Here is a 22,949-nt window from a genome sequence, read left to right as displayed (position 1 = left end):
TATTTAATGAGAATCGGCAATGGAAAAGAAAGAAAGAATAATAAGAGCAAAGTTGAAATTCTCCGTCCTCTGATTATATCTTTCACAACTGAAAAAGATTCCCTGAATCATCAATTTAAAGTTACTTATCCTGATTTATATTCAACTCATTCAAATATTTTCTTTATTACTTCTCGTACAATTCTAACTACAAAGAACGACTTTGTTGATGAAATAAATGACATGCTAATAGCTCAATTCCCAACTAATGAAAAAGTATATTTGGCTACTGATGAAACAATTGATCCAAAAGATCAAAGTGAGTACGAAGACTTTTTGCACAATCTAAATCCTCCCGGTTTACCTCCTTATAAATTGTCCCTAGAAAAAAAACTGTCCAATCATATTATTAAGAAATTTGAATCCCTGCGAAGGTTTATGCAATGGCACGCGATTAATATGTAATGATTTCAAATCTCATGTTATCAGTGCTACAATATCCAGTGGTAATTTTAAAAATACACATGTATTCATTCCTCGAATACCACTATTAACATCCGAAGATGAAAAACTACCTCTTCAATTTAAACGAACACAATTTCCAGTACGGTTATGTTTCGCCATGACTATAAATAAAGCTCAAGGCCAAACTTTAGACTTTGTTGGTATTTATTTGCGAGAACCTGTATTTTCTCATGGTCAACTGTACGTTGCTTTATCGAGAGCTAAAGGTTCTAACTGTGTCAAGGTATTAATTAGGCCACCTACCGCTGGTGACGATGATGACCATTCCACATATAATGTAGTCTATGATGAAATTATCGAAAAAGCTCTTTCTTTAACTTAAATCATCATTCCCAACAGTAAGTCCGGCGTACAACTTGATCATTCAATGTACTCTTCCAATTTGTATTATATATATTCTGCCGATGTTACATACGCTCACTTGCCAACGTTACATATGCTCACTATTATATTATGATGTGGTTTTCTTGCAGATTTTATCCAGACGGCAGAAAGGCTTAACATCAATGTAATTACCCCAAAAACAGAAGAATGGACCTGCAAAGTCCAAGTAGTTGATAAAGGCAGACCTAGAGACAACATAGAGAAAACAAAGTATCAACTAATGATTCTGCAGGATGAAGAGGTGCTCTTTTGTGACTCATAACTCTGCCAATAGTAAATGAACTAATATTATTACTGCTTATATATTTGCTTAACAAGTTACAAGAAAACACTAAGTACTAGAAAAAGTTAACGTACGCATAATTGGGTATCCTAATTGTGTCTTATTTTGTTACAGGAAAACCAAGTCGAGTGCATTATATTCAATGCTGAGATAACGCATTTTGAAGATTTGTTTCGTCCTTTCCACACTAACTTGGTGTCAGTTGCACAAGTCAAAGAATCAAATTATATGTATGGAAATCCAGTTAACAAATTTACTTGGACAATTGATAGGAGCACGATTGTTGAGCCTGTGGAAACTATCAATCCTCCAGAAGTTCCACTGCCGCCGCCAACGCGGCTAACTCTTACACCATTTGACAACTTCGAGTATCAACGTGAGGGATCTGAATTTAGTAATTGAACGTTTAACTATCTATATTGTTTTTCCATCTAAAATTTATTTATTATTAATATTATTAGATGTAGTAATATTTGTTATCTCTTAAGTTATTCAATGTTATTTTTAAATGCAAGATGTCCTTGCTATTGTCCTCAACGGCAGCTCTTCAACATATGCTTCAAACGGGAAAAGAATTCAAGATTTTATCATCATGGATGATCAGTAAGTTTGTAGTGCAAGAAAATTTTATTTTCACTGAATTAAAGGTTTATTCCCCAATCCACTTCACAGTTTGGTTTGATTATTTATTTGTGAAAACACAAAAGAGTTTCAAAGGTCTTTAAGCATTTATTGCATCGACCTTTTTTTCCTCCTTTTTTTAAGTTGGTCCTTTCTGGCAGAAAAGAATTACTATCCTTTTTTCATGTGACTGATCAAGAATTTGTGAAAGAGTATCGGAAATGAACAATGTCCGACTTCTTCATTCTTTTGCCTTTTATGTTCTCCTGGCAATATTGTGATGCATTGATAAGTTGAATCCGCATTTGTCCTCCATTACCCTTCATCATTAAGTTGATTTTGTTAAAAGTATGTTCTCAATGAACCTTCCTCCTATTCACCAACTACCTCCTCTCTGTAATATTGTCCATCTTCGAGTGGCTTTAAAGGAAATAAACAAACAGTTCCTACTTTTGTGGGTATTACATCTACAGTACTTGAGTATGGTAGATAGTGTTCTTATGTTATCTTTATTGTATAGACAATTTACCAATGTTGCATAATATGTTTGGGCCGCGTATATATTTTTATTTATGTGTTATACTGGTATTTCTACTAGAGAACTTGAAGGAAAACACAAACTTAAAATCTAATCAGTCAGTGTAGGAAATTTTGTTCAATATTTGGTGAATTATAAAGAGACGTAAAACAAATTGTTGCTTAGTTAATTTATTAGTCCTAATTGTCAGTAGTGTATGCAAATATATAATTGGAGAATGCTGAATGTTATTTTCTCTTTTACCTTTTACCTGTTCCCACTAAAAAATCTGATAAATTCCGAAACTTCCTTTGACAACTTGCATTTGTGTAGCCTCCAAGTCAATCATGTGAATGCAACAGAATCCCAATTATCTATTAGGTTTGGAAAGTTATTCTGTTTTACACCTCTTACTCCTAATAGCAAGTTTATAGAAGGATTACATAATGTTGGGCAAATTGTGGTACACATTCTCTGCAACATATCAATTTGGCATTAGAATATAATTCAAACTTAAACCTTTGTAGTGAAAGGAAAATAGTAACTCTGTACAACTGAAAACGTACCGTTATTTGAGTGATGAACTGAAAACATTATCTGCAACATATGAGTAATGAATTGAAAACATTCTGCTACACTTTGTGTATAAACTACGGCAATGTAGCTATATCTTTTTTTTTTATGGTCAGTTTTCTTAGTTTGGCCTTAGCTTTTTGTTTCATATTATCGAAATTGCTACACATTAAAAAAACTATATGTGTTCATTTCTTTTAATCATCTCTAGCCCTTTAATGTTCGAATTGTTACTCATTTGTACTGCTCAAGCATTACGATTCCCGTGATGATTTAATATAGGCATTAAACATTTTGTTTCCATTTTATACAGGAAAAAACCAACCAAATTCACACTTTGGAAAGATTTTATTGATCATGACGGAAACAAACTATTCAAACAACTTAAAGAGTACCCAGTCATTCTTGCTAGAAAAATTGGAAGACCAAAGTCGCCCTCAGGTTCAGGTGAGTATATGCATGACTATATTTTACCCTTTCATATAGCATACGATCAAATTGACACTGAACATTCAAATACATGCAGGATTGACCAACAGATTCAGCACAACACACACAGGATTGACTAGCAGATTCAGTACAACAATCGAAATCAATCCTCCATACCCGCAGGCAAATGCGCTGAGAACATGGTATTGCAGATATGCTTCTCTATGAATACATTTTTTGATCATGCATATGCGTAACATACAAAAGAACTAATGTTGAGATGTCAACATATTTTAAGGGCCAGAGAAAATGAGCAAATGCTTATTGCATACACAATAGAAAGCACAAGTCCAACAGGCTCTCTTTTATTTGTTCCTTTTGAGGAAGAGATAGTGCCAATTGCAGATATCCAACAACAATCTCCGGTAAGAACACTAAATGTTAACATGTACTGTTTCAAATATTCACTTTTCTTTTCTAATAGCGAAAAATACATATGTGCCATCCTTACATTTTTTAGGGCCAAATATTCTCCATACAAGCTGAAGTCGCACTACAAAATGAGAAGCAACGATTCTTTATCCTAGCTTGTTCAGACTGCAAACAACACTTCACAAGAACTGTCTCGCGGAGAACATTTTACTGCACTAATTGCCGCCGATCTACCCTGCTTGTTCCCAGGTAAAAATCGAAGAACATTCTTCTACATAACTGTTTACATTTTTTAATATTATAAGTTATCCATCAATTTAACTAAGCATTTATTCTATTTTACAATAGATGCCAATTCGAGGTCACTGTCACAGACCAAAGTGGTTCTACAACAGCAACTATTTCTGATGAGCATGCGGAAAACATATTACTTCTCACTTCAGAAGAGCTCTATAATATCTACAATGTCAAGGTACATTGTTAACCTAAAAAAGTGACAAACAACTATGTTCTCCAATTTGAGCCTCCTCTCACACATAGATAACCAATCTTATTTTTCTAGAAAGAACTGCCACCTATTGTGAATGCGCAAAAGCAACTGACCGGCAAAATATTTAACCTTCAAATGAAAAAGCTGTTTACAAAAAACCATGATGCAGTGCCAGGAAAGTTGGTTATTTTGTCTTTCATTCCCAAAGGTAATCCGGCTTCACAAACGCCATCCACCATCAAAGACGTTGCTGAAGGAAGCAAACGAAAAATTGAGCATGTTAGTACAGGGGAACAAGAGCACCCGCAGACAACCAACAAAGGAAGTACTTCCTACAACAAACATAAGGTGGAAATGAAAATTCCTGTTTCGAAAAGGTGTTGAAAGGTATTTGAAATTTCTTTTCCTCTTTAGATTAAATATGAAGTTTTATTATGCGGAAAAGCCAAAAAAACTTAAAATGTCATTTGTTAGTGCTTTTGCCAGTAAAAGATCTTTTGGTACTAATTTGGGATGTACTGAAGCCACTTCTTGCTGCTATATCTGAATGCGGTAGCCCAAATTCCGCTCCTGCAATAGAATGGCCGCTTCTGTGGTTCCCAAGCCGCAAAAGCGAAAATACCAGAACAGAAGAAATCAGCTGCTGCAACACTTCAAAAATTTCTCCGTTAACCACCCGAAATCATTCCAAGGCCCCCGGGACCTCAACCAAAAGCACCAATAATACCTAATACCTCATTCAAACTTGTACGAATCCTTAAACCACTAAAACAACGTCGGAAACTCGATTAATTCAAGGATTTGAGCCTAAGAACTTCCAATTTCATAAAAATACACTTTTGATAAAAAGCCCAACCAAAACGCGTCCGAATGACCTGAAATTTTGCACACACGTCCCAAATGACATGACGGAGCTACTGCAACTTCTGAAATTCCATTCCGACCCTCGGATAAAAACCTCACTATCGGACCGGAAATTTCAAGAATTCAAACTTCGGCATTTCAAGCCTAAATGATCTACGAACTTCCAAGATACATTCCGAACATGCACCCTACCCTGAAATCTAACAGAACCATCGGATTTCCATTCCGAGGCCGTCTTCACACTGTTCCGACTGCGGGCCATTTTTCAACACTTATGCTCTCATTTAGGGACTAAGTGTCCCAAAACTCTCCGAAACCCAACACCGAACGTCCCGGCAAACCAAAATAGCAGAAATGAACTTAGGGGAAGAAGTTAATAGGGGATCGGGGTGTTAATTCTTAAGACGACCGGCCGGGTCGTCTCATTTAGTGTTATTTGATCCTGGTTCCACTTATTCATATGTGTCATCATACTTTGCTCATTATTTGGATACCCCCAGTGATTCTTTTGTTACGCTTGTTCACATATCTACGACGATGGGTGATTCTATTATTGTGGACCATGTGTACTGGTCGTGTGTGGTGACTATTGGGGGTTATGAGATGAGGGTTGATCTTTTACTGCTTAGCATAGTTGATGTTGACGTGATATTGGGCATAAATTGGTTGTTGCCATGTCACGCCATTCTGGATTATCACGTTAAGATCGTGACTTGGGCGATGCAGTGGGGGGGGGAGGGGCGAGGTTGGAGTGTAGAGGCTCCCATGATTATGTTCGTAGTAGAGTGATTTCACATTTGAAGGATCAACAGATGGTTGAGAGGGAATGTTTGGCATATTTGGCCTTCGCGAGGGATGTTAGTGCTGATACTCCTACTATTTAGTTAGTTCCGGTAGTGAGAGATTTCCCAGATGTATTTCCAGCAGACCTGGCAGGCATGCCACCCGACAGGGACATTGATTTTAGTATTGACTTGGTACTAGGCACTCAGCTTATCTCTATTTCAGCGTATCGCATGGCACCTATTAAGTTAAAGAAACAATTACAGGAGCTACTTGATAAGGGCTTCATCAGGCCTAGTGTGTCACCTTGGGGTGCACCGATTCTATTTATGAAGAAGAAGGATGGTACTCTGAGGATGTGTATTGATTACAGGCAGTTGAACAAAGTTACAATCAAGAACAAGTACCCACTACCATGCATTGATGACTTATTTGATCAGTTTCAAGGTGCTAGAGTGTTCTCGAATATTGATTTGAGATCCAGGTATTATCGGTTGAATATTCGAGATTTAAATATTTCGAAGATGGCTTTCAGGGCCCGCTATGGTCACTACGAGTTTCTAGTGATGTCTTTTGGGCTGACTAATGCCCCAGCAGTCTTTATGCACTTGATGAATACTGTGTTTCAGCCATATCTTGATTCTGTCATCATAGTAGTCATTGATGATATATTGGTGTACTCACGCAGCCAGGAGGATCATGAGAAGCATCTGAGGCTCGTTCTCCAGACTTTGAGGGAGAAGAAACTATATGCTAAATTCTCCAAGTGTGAGTTTTGGCTTGATTCAGTAGCGGTCTTGGGCTACATGTTGTCTAGTGAGGGGATCAAGGTATATCCAAAGAAGATTAAGGCAATTTAGAGGTTGCCTAGACCGTCTTTAGCTATAGAGATTTGGAGCTTCTTGGGTTTGGCGGGTTATTATCGTCATTTTGTGGAGGGTTTCTCATCCATTGCTGCGCCTTTAACTAGATTGACCCAGAAGGGTGCTCCTTTCAGATGGTCTGAGGAGTGTGAGGAGAGATTACAGAAGCTCAAGACTGCTTTGACCACATTCCCAATGTTTATATTACCTATGGATTCGGGATCTTACATCGTGTATTATGATGCATCCTTTATTGGGCTTGGTGCGATGTTAATGCAGGACGCTAGGGTGATAGCCTATGCGTCTCGGCAGTTGAAGGTCATGAAAAGAATTACCTTGTGCATGATTTGGAGTTGGCAGCCATTGTTCACACGTTGAAGATCTAGAGGCATTATCTGTACGGCATTCCATGTGAGGTCTATACCGACCATCGAAGTCTCCAACACCTGTTCAAGCAAAAAGACCTCAATTTGCGGTAGCGGATATGGTTAAAGTAGCTGAAAGACTATGATATCACCATATTATATCATCCGGGGAAGGCCAATGTGGTGGCCGATGCATTGAGTAGGAAGGCTAAAAGTATTGGCAGTTTGGTATATTTTTCGGCAGTGGAGAAGCCACTAGCCATAGATGTTGGCCAATTAATTTGTGAGGTTAGATATTTCATAGCCTAGACGGATTCTTGCTTGCGTTGTGGCTTAGTCATCGTTGTTGGAGTGTATCAATGCACGTCAGTTGGATGATTCTCACTTGATGCTATTGAGGGACACGGTTCAACGGGGTGGTGCTAATGAGGTTGTGATTGGTGATGATGGTGTTATGCATCTTTAAGGCCGAATTTGTGTTCCAAATGTTGATGGGTTGAAAGATGTGATCCTTGAGGAGGCTCACTGCTCGTGCTATTCTATTTACCCAGGTGTCACGAAGATGTACCATGACTTGAAATAGCACTATTGGTGGCGGAGAATAAAGAAAGATATTGTTGCTTATGTCTCTCGTTGTTTGAATTGCCAATAGGTGAAGTATGAGCATCAAAAATCAGGAGGGCTGACTCAGAGATTGGAGATACCGGAGTGGAAGTAGGAGCGCGTCACTATGGATTTTGTGGTAGGCTTAGCACGGACCTTGAAGAAATTTGACGCAGTCTGGCTTATTGTGGACTAGTTGACTAAGTCTGCACATTTCATTCCGGTGGTGACTTCCAAGTCTTCAGAGCGGCTAGATCAGATTTACATCTGGGAGATTATCCGCTTGCATGGTCCCATTTCCATCATTTCTGACCGAGGCACGCAGTTCACATCACAGTTATGGGGGGTGGTGCAGCGAGAGTCGGGCACACGGGTTGAGTTGCATACAGCATTCCACCCTCCGACGGACAGAGAGTTTGAGCGCAATATTCAAATCTTGGAGGATATGTTACATGCATGTGTTATGGATTTTAGAGGTTCATGGAATCAGTTTCTTCTGTTAGAAGAGTTCGCCTACAAAAACAATTTTCAACTGAGTATCCAGATGGCTCCTTATGAGGCCTTATATGGGAGGAGATATCATTCTCTAGTTGGTTGGTTTGAGCCTAGGGAGGCTAGGTTGTTGGACATTGATTTGGTTTGTGATGCCTTGGAGAAGGTGAAGTTGATCTAGGACGGCTTCGCACAGCGCAGTCCAGACAGAAGAGGTTATGCTGATAGAAAGGTTCGTGATGTTGTATATATGGTGGGTAAGAAGATGTTGCTCACAGTTTCGCATATGAAGGGTGTGATGAGGTTCAGGAAAAAGGGCAAGATAAGCCCTCGGTATATTGGTCCATATGAGGTACTTGAGAGAGTCGGGGAAGTAGCCTACAGACTTGCATTTCCACCTAGTCTATCAGGTGCTCATCTAGTATTTTATGTTTCTATGCTTTGGAAGTATTATAGTGATCCGTCACATGTTGTGGACTTTAGCACGGTGCAGCTGGATGGGGATTTGACTTAATGTCGAGCTGGTAGCTATTTTGGGCTGGTAGGTTTAGAAGTTGAGGTCAAAGAATATAGCATCAGTGAAGGTACAATCGAGAGGTCAGCCAGTCAAGGAGGCTACATGGGAGAACGAGCAGGTTAGGCTATGTGGTTACTTGTTTGAGACTTAATGAGGATATTTCTATTATTTTGGGTTATCTGACTTAACTATAATTATACACTCAGTAATGATTCTTCATTTGCATATCGTATCTAAGTCTCTGCTCATCATTCATTGTTACATCACATGTTGTTATTTTTTTTCCATATGTGGTGCTGTTGAGCTGAGTGAGATTGTGAGCCCTTGAGACTTGAGAGTTGATGACTGAGGTGGGCCTTAGAGCCATCTTAAGAGTGTTAGTTAGATCGGGATGCACGCTGATGTCACTCAAATTCACACCACTAATTAGGATTGTGAAGCGGTCGATGCAATTATAATTACCCAATGTGAGTCAGGGTCGATTCCATATAGAGCTTATATTGGATTAGGTATATATCTAGACTAAGTGTATGATGTGCCCAAACTGCTCTTTCACATGTTTGGTTGTTTCTTTCTACTTCTAATTTTTATGCTAATATTTGTAAATGAAAAGCTAGAGAACGATATTTTTGGTGTTGTTATTTTTCAAATTTATAAAAGATCTAGGGTCGTGACTTCCACCTAGGTGGTTACCTAACAGGTTGTGGGTTTTAGGGAAAATTTGATTGATCGGGTATAATATAACAATAACACACAATTACCCACTCTATACCTCTCGGTAGTTAGAGTGATTTTGCCTAATTTGGCTTTCCCAAGTCCAAATATGTAATTCACAAAACAAGTGATAGATGCTCAAGTCGGGTCTTACTATCTCTAGATTCAACCCTTTAATTGGGGCTATCAATTTCTTGAGTTCACCCCAATTCCTTGTTACCCAAGTTTTCCTAGACTTAGTCTCTCTTTCTCAAGTAGAGACCAAGTCAATTAGGCTCGAATCAATATTTTCAACTATTAATTCTTAATTTAAAGCAAGAACTAGGCTAAATATCACTTACCCAATCACAAACAAGCCCTAAATTAAACACCCATTAGGCACCCACACTAGGGTTGGGTCACAACCCTAGCTAAGAATTTAGCTACTCATAGAGAAAATTGAAGAAACTAAAGAAGAAAATAAGACTAAACTCATAATAAATGATAAAGGAAAGAAAATCCAATGTTAAAATGATAAACTATTACAAAGTTACCCAAAGCAGTAAAGGAAAAACGGCTATCTATTTTCTGATGTTCAAACATGACCTAAATTTGACAAAAAAACTATTTATACCCCGCTAAAATTATCAGACAAAATTACCCCTGCGGCGATTCTGCGGCTGCACAATTATGTGCGCGGTCCGCACTTTGAAACTGGCTTGATAGGATGGACTTCTGCGGCTGCAAAATTCTAGGTTGCAGACGCACTTCTTCGGATTCTGCGGACCGCAGAGTGCGGCCCCACTCTTGACTTTGAGCTTTGGCATAGGAGGCTTCTGCGGTCCGCACATTTCTGAGTGCGACCGCACTTTTGATTCTGCAGCTGCACAATAATAGTGCGGTCTGCACTTCTTCATGGTCCCAAAGTCACACCTCTCTGAACCTCATCTTATGCGACCGCACTATAATTATTTGGTCCTTACTTTGTATAGGAAATTTGACAGAGGATTCTTCATAGTCTGCGGCCACACACAATATTGTGCGGTCCGCATTTTACTCTTTTTGCTTTATTTTAGTCCTTATCCAAAATTACTTCTTCTTGATTTGATTTTCATCTCTTTGACTTGTATTCCAACACTCCTGCAAGAAAGAACATTTCATCAGTTTTCGGGAATACCTTTAAGCAATTTTGAGCTAAAATGAAAGTAAAAGAGTGCAAATAAGTAGTCAAAATCCCTACTTATCAACTCCCCCAAACTTAATCTTTTGCTTGTACTCAAGCAAATAAGGTAATTCCCATCTCCACAAGAAAAAGAGCTATTTCAGCTACCCTAAGGTGATCAAACACACATCAATTGGGACCAACAATCACCCATAACACTTCTGAATTATCAACAATACAATGATTTGACTTTTTAAGTACAATAGTTCTAATGTGACACTAGATCATCAAGAGTTGACTTTATTCATCAAGGAAGCTCGCTCTTTCACGTAGGTCATTGTGGATCCCAAAATCCTCCTCCTCTACTCTCCGTTAGAATATCTTACTTAAGAATGTAGCACTCAATTCAAGGATTTGTGAAAAGTTTGCTCATCTCTCTCAAAAGAATGTCACATATACGACTCTAAGTACCATATGCTTACCCCTCATGTAAATCACCACTAATGTAAGCTCATTCGACTTGAAATCATGTAGGGCTTTTTCGGGAGGTAATGAAGGCTTTTGGACTAAGGTAGGATTTGTTGGAATAGAATGATTTCATCTTTCCTTAAGCACTCCATTTTCTCTTTTTGGCTCATACTTTGTCGACTCTTTGAGTCATTTTCTTTTTCCTCGGGGGAACTAGAGAGACTTAACGTCACTCTTTCTTGCTCATGATATTCATTGTCTCCTTCTCTATTTACTCCATGCCTTTCATCCTTGTTTTTCTTTGAATCCCTTCAACTCTTTACTTTATTCACTTTCTTTTTGTTCTTTCTTTCTTTTCTTTGTCTTCCCTTTTCTTTATTTCTTTCCTCTTCTTTGTACCTTTATATCACTTTCAAACTCCTCGTCTCTCCCCCAAACTTATGTTTTAGCCAATTGTTTGTCAAGAATGTTAAGGAAAGATCGGGTGCCAAGAGATGGTCATTACAAAACGGATAAAGGACTGTAACGTGGTTATCAAATGGAAAAGGCCTTAGGCTCAAATGGTTTGACTAGGGATATCATATTGGTGGGCTATGGAAATTTCAAATTGGATCAAAGAGAGCCTACAATCATTTCTCAAAGCAAGCCAAACTTAGAATTTCGCCTAGAAAAACATTCGGGGGAAATTCTAGACTATTAGCACGGGTACTTGGACTTGCAACTAAATATCTCACCTCTCACGCTGCTGGATTGCTAAAGAGAACGGATTCGAGGGCCCACAATAACCGTAGTTAAGATTGAAAATCACAAATGGCTCGACTGAACCACTCGACGAGTGCTTAAGTCAACACAAGAGTTAAAAGGTCACAACTTGAGCTATTTTCTGCTAAGAACTTGCTTTTAACCATAAGGCCGTAGGTAAATATGTTGGTACCAAGTGAAGAATGCTTGAGACACTTTTATTCATTACTACTGTTTTTACCTAAACATCAAAAAAAGGACTCATTCCCTTAAGAAGGTTGTCACGCCATCCATCGTTAGGAAGAGCCACCCAGTTCACACAAAACCCACCTTTGGAATGAACTGTGGTGTTAAGAAAAACAAAGGCTTATTGCTCACTTAAACATAAGAAAAAGCTACAAAATTAAAAAGAAGTTATTAAAGTAAATAAGAAGTTATACTACTAAGAAAAACAAACTAAAGAAGCTACAAAATAAACTACTGAAAGTAAGAATATACAAACCGAGGGGGAATGAATATATACATCAAGGGAAAGGGAGGAATATATACATAACGAAAGAGAGAATAAAGATAAAAGAAAAGAAGTATTAAAGTTATTACAGGCCAATGTCAATGTCATAATAAACTACCCAAAATAGACCACCCCCTGAATAAAAATAAGCATTGTCCTTAATGCTTACCAAAAATAAAAATAAGGAAGGGTAGAGAGTAAAGAGAAGTCCCTATGTGGTCTCAGTGTGCATGGCATCATCATCACCCTCTGGATCCTCCAACTGGATCTCATCGTCCTCCGGTCAGGGAATAATGGGGTTGGTGAACATCTGGAGCATCTCCTCAGCAATGTGGGCAGTAGGGTCCGGCTCCTCAGACTGGCCAGTTGTTGTCTCTGATGCCTCAGGTATTGGTGGTATTGCTGGTGCTGCTGGTGCTGTCTCCATCAGAAGGTCAAGTGGAATATCCCCAGCTGATGCAAGCTTGGCCAACTCGGTGCTCAATCTTTCCACTGATTTCTTTGATGCCTAAGATTTTTGTATCTTCTTCACCTGTTTTCCCAACTCCTCAATAGCTCCCCGTGAGCCACCAATGTATCCATGATGGTCTGCTGATTTTCTAGGATCTTCTTCAATATTTCCTCCACTGACGGAGGTACCTGAGGTGCTAGCCGGGTAGAGGATTGTGCTGCAACAGCACTGGATATGTTAGACAGCTTTGAAGGATTTGTCTGTATCCAGTTGTTCAGACTCAACAATGTCTAGGAGACTCGCAGCGCAGTGAGTGGATATATGGAAGAGGCAGGCACTGGCACTGATGTCGATGGTCTAGAAGGTGGAGGTGATGGCATGTCGGTTGTCCCGGTGGAAGGACTGGTTGTTATGGAAGGCATGGCTGCTGTAGAAGGCTCAACAACTGAATTTGTAACCACTACCGTTGGCTCATTAGACTGGCAACCGGTGGTAGTTGCCTTACCCTTGAACATTGGGTTTCCCGGACATTGCAAAGAGTACCATGAAAAAGGCTTTTTAGCCCGCACCTTTTGATCAAAACTCCTTGGCTCCACCTTTGCATCCGTGAGGTATTCTATGAGTGTTTGGGGTATGGATAAGAGCTTTAATCTTTTCGTACCACCAATTGACATATTGGCCAATATGATGGCACCCACATTGATCGGGTACCCAGCCATGATAGATGCCAAAACTGCTCGGGGGAGTGGAAGATTGTTTTCATTTCGGCTCGGGTCTAAGAGGTTGCACACAAAAGTTTGCCACCCTTTTACTTCAAAATTGAGGGTGGCCCGAGCAATGGGAACCCCCGCTGTGATCCACGGTGGTGGTGGTCCTGGAGCTGCCAATATCTCTGCTAGCCGAGGGAGAACTACATCACCCATAGAGAGCTTTTCCATGTAATGGACTGGTTCTAACTCCTCGAATCCCATGAATTGGTTCAGAGTGCACTGATCGAGTCTAACTTTCAAATTCCGCACTTTGATAACTTTGGTACCCTTCTTGATTTGTGTCATATTGGCATAGAATTCACGTACCAATGCTCCTTGGCATCCTTGAAACTGCTGGTGAACCACATCCACCCCTGCCGCTCCCTGAACTACCTAAGGACATTTGGATTGGATTTATCCAAATCCTTCAGTAAAATTTGCTGCTCAAGTGTTAGCGATCGCTGGGGCCACCACTCTCTGAACTTGGTGAAAGTTGTTAAGCTTACAAATATGTCGTCCCACATCTTCTTCTTTTTCGACCTCTCAAGTCCGCCCACTCTAGTGTCACCTCCTCTACCAACATTAGGAACATCATCATCATCATCATCCACAACAATTAGTGTAGGAGGAGTGTGTATAAAGGAGGGCTCTGAACCCTGGTTGCCGACATCTGAACCCTCAGAAGAACTTGCTGAGGTGGAGGGTTCGTCACGGAGATGGTATCTCCCTCGGAAGTGTGACGGTTAGGACTGGGCCTCAGGTTGTTCTTCCAGTGAGTGACCTTCGGAGGCTTCCCTAGACGGGATATATAAGCCTGATTTAGAAGGCTCTATGGCCCTAACTCTCCCCGGGGTTTGCTTTTTGTAAGTGTTTTTTTCTGTACTCCCAAAAGTTGAGTACCTTGTCCCCATCCTCGGGAGGGTTCACCTCTTCCTTTAGATGTATCTCTTCTACCTCGTGATCAAACCATTGTCTGCAATACGAGGCATATAAGTCAGTTAGAGCTCAAAAGAGTATACATAAATTCATGAAAGTTGCAGGAAATCAGACTACATAAGAGGTAGTACGGACCGCACAATTTTGAGTGCGACCGTAGACTGCCTTGTCCGGATTGCACAATTTTGAGTTCGACCGCACAATCCTAAATCCAGGACACTGGTTCTCTGAAGTTCCAAAGTACGGTCGCACATATTTTTCTGGGGCCGCACAATTTTTCTGCGGATCGCGTAATTTTGAGTGTGTTCCGTACAATTCATGCAACACTTTTGCCCTATGTTTAATATCTAAGGACCGTACAAATTTGTATACTGCCGCACAATTTGAAATTACGCAACACTGGCTTTATGTTTTGCAATTTTCATACAAATTAGACATGGTATTTGCAATTAAACATGATGAATGATCTACCTAGGCCCAAATGACCATATATGATATTACACATATGATTTTAAGCACACATTACTAACAATTGACATTTTAGGTCTAAAAATAACTCTACCATAGAATAACAAAAACTAAGAAAAATTGAAAAATCTAAAGATGTAATGAACATACCAGTTACGAAGGATGCAGGTAAGAATTTACACAGATGAAATGAGTGAGGATTGTGAGCTAATTAGACATGCACTATGCTTGCTTAGGTCTCAAGAACTCAGAGTGTGTAAAGTTGTGAATAGTGCACTGAGGTTCTATTTATAGGTTGACAAAGTTGCCCCAAACTTAAGCTGAGTGCGGCCGCACAATTTTGAGTATGAAACTCTGCGATCCGCACAAAAGTGCGGCCGCAGAATTTGTGCGGGCCGCACAATTTTGTGTGCTGCTGCAGATTGGCTATGAAATTTGACAGACCAACTTCAGGGAGCTTGCAATTTTCGTCATCCAGTTGTGCGAACGCACACAGAATTGTGTGGCCGTAGAGTGATTTCTGTTGTTGCAATCAAAATTGTATGGTCCGCACTTTTGCAACACTTAGCAAATTTTTATGACACAGTCCCTGCAATGCACACCCATTCCTACATACACTTCAAAACTAGTTAGCACAAAACAAAGCCTATCTAATGAAGAAGAGAAAGAAAAAGAAAAAGACACATGGGTTTCCTCCCAAGAAGCGCCTGATTTAACATTGCAGCACGATGTGGATTACCAATCATTTGAAATGAAGAACCGCCACGATGTGGCCATTATCAACTTTACCAAGATAGTGTTTCACCTGGTGCCCATTGACTCTAAACACCTCATCATTTTTATTTTTCAAGTCCAAAGCACCAAAGGGGGTTACATTCACCACTTCAAATGGGCCACTCCATTTACACTTCAACTTACCCGGAAACATCCGTAACTAGGAATTGAACAATAACACGAGATCACCTTCTTTAAACTCCTTGTTTCGGATGTAATTGTCATAGAGGTACTTCATCTTCTCCTTGTATAGGGACGAGCTTGTGTAAGCATGGTACCGGAATTCATCTAGCTCATCCAATTGTTCCACCCTTAAGTTTGCGGCGACATCCCACTCAAAGTTCAACTTCTTTAAAGCCCTCATGGCCTTATTCTCAAGTTCCACCGGAAGATGACACGCCTTCTCAAACACCAACTGGTATGGAGACATCCCGATCGGTATTTTTTAGGCCGTCCTATAAGTCTATAGAGCATCATCAAGTTTTCTTGACCAATCCGTCCGGTTGGCATTCACTTTCATTGACAAAATACTCTTGATCTCCCGGTTGGAGACTTTAACTTGTCTGCTTTCTTGAGGAAGATAGGGGATCAATACTTTGTGAGTGACACCATACTTTGTGAGTAAGGTATCAAAAGCCTTGTTGCAAAAATGTGAACCCCCATCACTTATGATAGCCCTTAGAGTACCGAATCTTGTAAAGATCTTCTTCTTCAAGAATGCCACCACACTCCTCGCTTCATTGTTGGGCAAAGCAACAGCCTCGACCCATTTAGACACATAATCAACCGCGACTAGAATGTAGGTGTTCCCACACGAGCTAACAAACGGACCCATGAAATCATACCCCAGACATCGAAAATATCTATCTCCAAAATGGTGGTGAGAGGCATTTCATTTTTCTTTGAGATCCCACCGGCCTTTTGGCATTCAACACAATACTTGACAAGCTCACTAGCATCCTTGTAGAGAGTAGTCCAATAGAATCCAGAACTCAACACTTTTGCCTCCGTTCTCTCTCCACCATGGTGACCACCATACGGTGAAGAGTGGCAAGCCACAACAATTCCCATTTGTTCCTCCTCCGGTACGCATCTTCGAATCACACCATCGGTACAAATCCGAAAGAGGTACGGTTTATCCCAATAATAGTCAAGGCAATCCCGTTTGAGCTTCTTCCTTTGGTTTGAAGAGAACTCATTATTGAAATGGCTAAAAGTTGCTCGTTAGGGAAGGAATCATTAATCTCAAGGCCGTCATGTGGCCTCCCCTCCTCCTCCAATCGAGACAAGTGGTCCGCAACTTGATTTTCACTACCTTTGCGGTCTTGGATCTCTAGATTGAACTCTTGCAATAGAATCACCCACCGCATTAACCTCGCCTTTGAATCCTTCTTGCTCATTAAGTACCGAAGTGTAGCATGATCAGTGTGGACAATCACCTTTGTACCCATCAAGTACGGGCGGAACTTCTCCATAGCAAATAAAATAGCGAGGAGCTCTTTTTCGGTCACCGTGTAATTGACTTAGGCATCATTCATGGTATTACTAGCATAGTAGACCGGATGGAAGATTTTATTGATTCGCTACCCCCAAACTGCTTCAACCGCCACATCACTTGCTTCACACATGAGCTCGAACTGCAAGCTCTAATCCGGTGCAGTAATAATAGGAGTAGTAGTCAACTTGAACTTAAGCAATTCGAATGACTTCATGCAATCTTCGTTGAAATGGAACTTGACATCCTTCTCCAAAAGCTTACACAAGGGGTTCACCACTTTGGAAAATCCTTGATGAATCGGCGATAGAACCCCGCATGACCCAATAAGCTCCTTACTCCCTTCACTGATGTAGGGGTGGGAGTTTAGAAATCACCTCTATTTTGGCCTTGTCGACCTCAATACCATTCTTTGAAATTTTATGGCGAAGGACATTGCCTTCCTCGACCATGAAATGACATTTCTCCCAATTCAATACCAAGTTCGTTTCTTCACATCTGCCAAGACCATATCCAAATTTTTCAAGCAATCATCAAAAGAATTCCCGGCCAAGGAAAAGTCATCCATGAAGACCTCAAGAAATTCCTCTACCATGTCAGTGAAGATAGCCATCATACACCGTTGAAAAGTCGCCGGTGCAATAAGAATTTGATTGTAGCCGGAATACCCATCGAGGAAACAATAGAAACCACGGCCGTCCAACCTATCAAGCATTTGATCAAGGAAGGGAAGTGGGAAATGATATTTCCTTGTGACTTTATTGAGTTTGCGATAGTCCATACACATTCTCCACCCGGTCACCGTTCTTGTAGGAATCAACTCATTCTTGCATTGCTTCATTTAGCCTCCTTTGATGTTCAACGAAGGGTTTGGCACCCTTCTCCAAGATAATCTTGTGCATGCAAAAGGCAGGGCTTATGCCCCGAATATCCGCCAATATCCATCCTATAGCTTTCTTTCTCTTTTGTAGCACCGCCAGTGTGGAGTCTACCTGCACGTTAGTCAAGCAAAAGGAAATAATAACCGATAAAGTAGAACAAGGGCCAAGGAATTCATACCTGAGATGTGGAGCAATGGCTTTAACTCCAAGGTGGGAGTATCCTTGATTGAGAGCTTTGTTGGAGGAGTTTTCCGGTTTTCAAGATCCAAGGATAACTTGCGGGGTTCATAAGTGTATGACCCCATTCCTTGCAAAGCATTCACACATTCCACATAGCCATCCTTCTCCTCCTCATCATCAAGGTTAAGCAAAACGACCTCCAAAGTATCCTCAATATTAATTGTGGCACTAGCATCATCAATAATCACATTAGTCACCAAGTCCATGAACGAACAAACTTTATTGCTATTTGGTCCTCATAGATTTGCACACATGGAAGACCACCTTTTCATCACCCACCCGAAAGGTGAACTCACCGGCTTCCACATCAACAAGAGCCTTCCCCGTAGCAAGGGAAGGTCTACCCAAAATAATAGGCACATCATATTCCACTTCACATTCAAGAATCACAAAGTCCGCCGGGAGGATGAACTTGTCAACACGAACCAATACATCTGTTTACCGTAAAAATGGTAATAACAATTAGATTTGATTTTGTGGTTCTAAAAATACGTGATCTATTTTTATGCTAGTTTTTTAGACAATAGATGCTAAGTGAAAGATCGAAATATAAGACAAGAGCTCGTAGATAGTGCAATAATCAAACCAAATGGCTGCAAATCGGGGCCTCGGGCTTGCGTATTCTGGGCCTCAAGGTCGATTCGGATGCCCGACTAAGAGCAGTCGATGGAGGATTAACATTTATGATAAATTTGATGGCGGATCTTTATGGCCAATAATGAGCAATAACTGAAGAACAATGAATGGGACACGGTGAATGGAAACAATAAATGTAAATAAAAGGGGTCAAGAGAGAATGTGTTAGAGAGCAAAGAGAATGTTCTTGTGTATTCAATATTGTGTATCAGATGATATTACAAAATGACAAGGATCCCCTTTACATATGTTCAGGGAATCCCAACATAGTACAAATGCATTTATTACAAAGATATATGGCTGGTACAGCCATTTAATGCCACGGTACGGGCTCATGCTAGCCTAATAGACCTAGGTCAGCTTTAATCGCGTGCTTTGGGAACTTCCCGTCTGTCCATCATAGCCTTTGATTTGTACTGCCTCGGGGTCGACTGTTGAGAACCCTCGGGGGCAAACTCTGAGCTAAACTTCGAGCCTTCCGGGGGTGGTCTCTATGAGGTGCCCTAACGATCATAAAATCGAGCCCTCCGATTTTACCGTATACAGATAGTCCCCGCATTTCTTGGATTAAAATAATAAGAAACGATTGTGACACCGATCTCCTCGAGCCTCTTGTGGTGATGTCATTGTTATGACATCAGCTTTTGCGATAATTGAGACATCCCATCGATACGTCTTTTCTAGGAACATTTATTGTAGTGTCGGTTTACTTTCTCAAGCGGCAATATCGCCAACGATCCGTCTCCCAACAGGCATTGATTGTGCCTGTCGACATATTTCCCAAAGACATTGAGTGCGTCGTCAGTTGCCCTGCCACCTTTTCTATAAATGGAAGCTTTTTGGAATCAAAGCTTCATTTAATCGATCTTCAACAGCCTTTTTACTCTCTTCTTCTCTTTGTCCTCATCCAGTGCTATTTCTCATGTTTGAAGCCCGTGGCCTTAAGGTCACATGGCAGTGTCCTCATCAGTTCTGCCATGGCCCTTTCCCAGAGCTTTCCCCTATTGAGCGGGATTGTACTGATTTGTTGTTGTTGTTATTGGCCCGAGGTAATGAGAGAGAAATCTCAAATTATCTCCGCATTAAAGGATATGCGGACTAAGAACTTCTACTCATCTCTCTTAACTACCTGATGCGGTGCCTCACACCAGTGCAACGTCTCAAGAAATGCCTTCATAATAGTAGTGCTGGTGAGATCCATACTCGCCAAATTTTTCACCCAGCCACTTCTTCATCCCTCTCCGCTTCTTCATCTTTTTCTGCTTCTTCCTCATCTTTTTCTGCTTCTTCTTTATCTTTTTCTGCTTCTTCCTCATTGTTTTCTGCTTCTTCTTAATCCTTGAAGATGCCATTTGTAAGATCGAGATGAGGCCCCTGGTTCTCAAAGATACTTCCGCCAAGGACGCACCCCCAAGAATAGATTAGACTCTTAGTTTTTATTTTTTATTTTTTTTTGCTTCTTTGTTTCTGTGTAAGGACCCCTCGTGGGATTTTGTAATCATGTGTAAGGACCCTTCATGGGCTTTTGTAATCATGGTTTATTAATACAATGATGTTTCTTCAATTTGTCTCTGATTTATGCTGGATTTCCTTTTATTTGCGTTTGTGAAGAATCTGAGCACGCAACTCTACCGATTAGTCCGAATACCAAACCCGGGCATAGGTATTCCCTTGGTTCTTGGTCGGTCAATATGATTTTCCCTGAAGCCCTTTGTCGTTTCTCGGACCAAGTCCGGGTCGACTTGGTACAGACTTAGACTACCGAAACTGGCGAATTTGAATCGAGTGAGAATGGGGCCTCAATTTTTAGAACAAACTTAACTCCTTTTAGACCCCGTTGGTAGTCTTCGAGGGAGAATTTGCTCAAATGTCTGAGAATAGAGGTAGCCCCATGAATTTCACAGACAATCCCCGAGTGAGACTTAGCCCAAGTTCGGGTGGCCTAAAAAATATGATTTGAACTTAGAGTGAAGGCCCTAAGGCTTCTTAGTAATTCTTGAATGTGAACTGGCTCGAGCTCAGGTAGCTCGAGGGCCAAGGAACCGGGTGAACGACCCGCATTCGTAATAGCATAAATCCTCAAGGCAGGATACCACCTCGAGGTTGGGCTTATATATGAGTAGCTTTTTAGAGCTTATCTTTCGTTTTGACAGGGATCCTCGATATCGGGCAGCATCTCGAGACTCATAGTGATATTAATGGTTCCTTAGAGCCTATCTTCTTTTTGACGGAGGTCCTCGAGATCGGGTACCATCTCGAGGCTTGTAATGATATCAATGGCTCCTTAGAGCCTTTCTTCTTTTTTTTGACGGAGGTCCTCGAGATTGGGCACCATCTCGAGGCTTGTAATGATATTAATGGATCCTTAGAGCCTTTCTTCTTTTATGACGGAGGTCCTCGAGATCGGGTACCATCTCGAGGCTTGTAATGATATCAATGGCTCCTTAGAGCCTTTCTTCTTTTTTGACGGAGGTCCTCGGGATCGGGTACCATCTCGAGGCTTGTAATGATATTAATGGCTCCTTAGAGACTTTCTTCTTTTTTTACGGAGGTCCTCCAGATCGGGTACCATCTCGAGGCTTGTAATGATATTAATAGCTCCTTAGAGCCTTTCTTCTATTTTGACGAAGGTCCTCTAGATCGGGTACCATCTCGAGGCTTGTAAAGATATCAATAGCTCCTTAGATCCTTCAGTCATGGGAGCAGAATCCTCGAGATCGGGTACCATCTCGAGGCTAGGTTGATGCGGGAGTCTTTGATCCCAAAATATCGTATCGTAGCGTCAATTGTATGACATGGTTATGAAACGACCCAGGCAATCCCGCCGGTACATCTTCCCAAAGCGAGAAAGGCTTAGTCAGTATTTTTTAATTGGCCTTTGAGGTAGGCGGACAGTTACCGCTTTCTATATATATATATATATATAGGTTTGTTTTCCTTCCTTTGAGGATTCCGCTATCCTGAGTAGCTATACCCCTTCAGAGAGTTCTTCTTTCCTGCATTAGGTCTTTCATCATTTTAACTTTGAAGCCCTCACTCAAATTCCCGCTCCAATTCTCTGATTTTAGCAAAGTTATGGCTGCTATGCCAGGATCTATTCAGCAAGGAGGAGGAAGTTCCGCCTCTGGTTCCTACCTGGTTGGTGGTGTACCGCTGGTGCCAGGCGAGCCAACCTCGGGACATTTTGTTTCGAGGGGGGATTTTTCGTCAGAAAAACCTCCCAAAGTTCAGGGTCATTGGGAGCATGCCTCGAAGTTTATTTCTTTAATAGGATTGGGGCACCTTGAGTCAGTGAGGAAATATTGTGGATGGGGGGCAAAGGTAGTACTGCAGGTACCTTCCCCAGAGGAGAGCATTATGGATCATGCCGAGGGGTTTTTGAACGTATACACGTACCCCTTTACGCTGGGTCCCCTTGATAGGGTTGTGCTCGACTTCTGTCGAAAGTATCGGGCTACCTTGGCACAGGTTCATCCATCATTTTGGAGGATAGTATCGATGATGAGATTCTTTGCGGAGGAAGCAGGGCTCGAGTTCACCCTTAGCCATCTTATCAGACGGTATCGGCCTTTTAACCACCGAGGCCTGCTAACCCTAAGATGTCGATCCACCAGGCCCTTCGTTGTCGAGGATGAAGAAGATGGGGATTGGGGATGGATGAGCCAATTCGTCCGAGTACGGACTGTTGACATTATCCTGGCAGAGTTTCTGCTGTTTCTCGAGGAATGGAATTTTACATGTAAGTGGTACACTTTTGCCTTTGTTGTTTTGTTAATGGCGGAGGGGGGCCCCGTAAATGCGCCTTTCTTTCCCTTTCTGCAGCAATTCCATGGATGCCATACGAGGTCCCCGACCTGACGTATTGGGCTTGGAAGTTGGTGACCCACTCGACTTATGATGGGCGTAAGTGGCGCTACTTGTCTAAGGGTAGATTGGAGGCAAAACACCACGGTACGTGCTATGTGATTTGCTCCCTTTTTGAAAGACACTTTCTTTTTACGCATACTAACTCTGTTATCGTAGG

The 22,949-nt window shown here is 41.0% G+C and overlaps 1 protein-coding gene across 5 annotated transcripts in view; it reads left to right on the top strand.

The window, feature by feature from the left end:
- Positions 1–22,949, top strand: part of LOC109232997 (replication protein A 70 kDa DNA-binding subunit B-like) — a 58,653-nt gene that overhangs the window by 7,503 nt on the left and 28,201 nt on the right. For 2 of the 5 annotated variants that reach the window (XM_019398720.1, XM_019398716.1), the window contains 9 exons: positions 978–1,129; positions 1,286–1,565; positions 1,687–1,774; positions 3,196–3,329; positions 3,409–3,514; positions 3,610–3,736; positions 3,832–3,992; positions 4,092–4,215; positions 4,306–4,740. In XM_019398720.1, coding sequence (XP_019254265.1) covers positions 1,109–1,129; positions 1,286–1,565; positions 1,687–1,774; positions 3,196–3,329; positions 3,409–3,514; positions 3,610–3,736; positions 3,832–3,992; positions 4,092–4,215; positions 4,306–4,617 — 1,353 coding nt within the window. In that variant the 5' untranslated portion in view covers positions 978–1,108 and the 3' untranslated portion in view covers positions 4,618–4,740. Of the gene's footprint in view, positions 1–977; positions 1,130–1,285; positions 1,566–1,686; positions 1,775–3,195; positions 3,330–3,408; positions 3,515–3,609; positions 3,737–3,831; positions 3,993–4,091; positions 4,216–4,305; positions 4,741–22,949 lie in introns of those variants that run through there. The other 3 variants (XM_019398717.1, XM_019398718.1, XM_019398719.1) reach the window with 3 other exon arrangements.

Source organism: Nicotiana attenuata, chromosome 10 (assembly GCF_001879085.1).
Source record: "Nicotiana attenuata strain UT chromosome 10, NIATTr2, whole genome shotgun sequence".
In the NCBI taxonomy this organism is placed as follows: Eukaryota; Viridiplantae; Streptophyta; class Magnoliopsida; order Solanales; family Solanaceae; genus Nicotiana; species Nicotiana attenuata.
The sequence above is the reverse complement of the archived record's forward strand: the minus strand, read 5'-3'. Positions and strand labels throughout refer to the sequence as shown.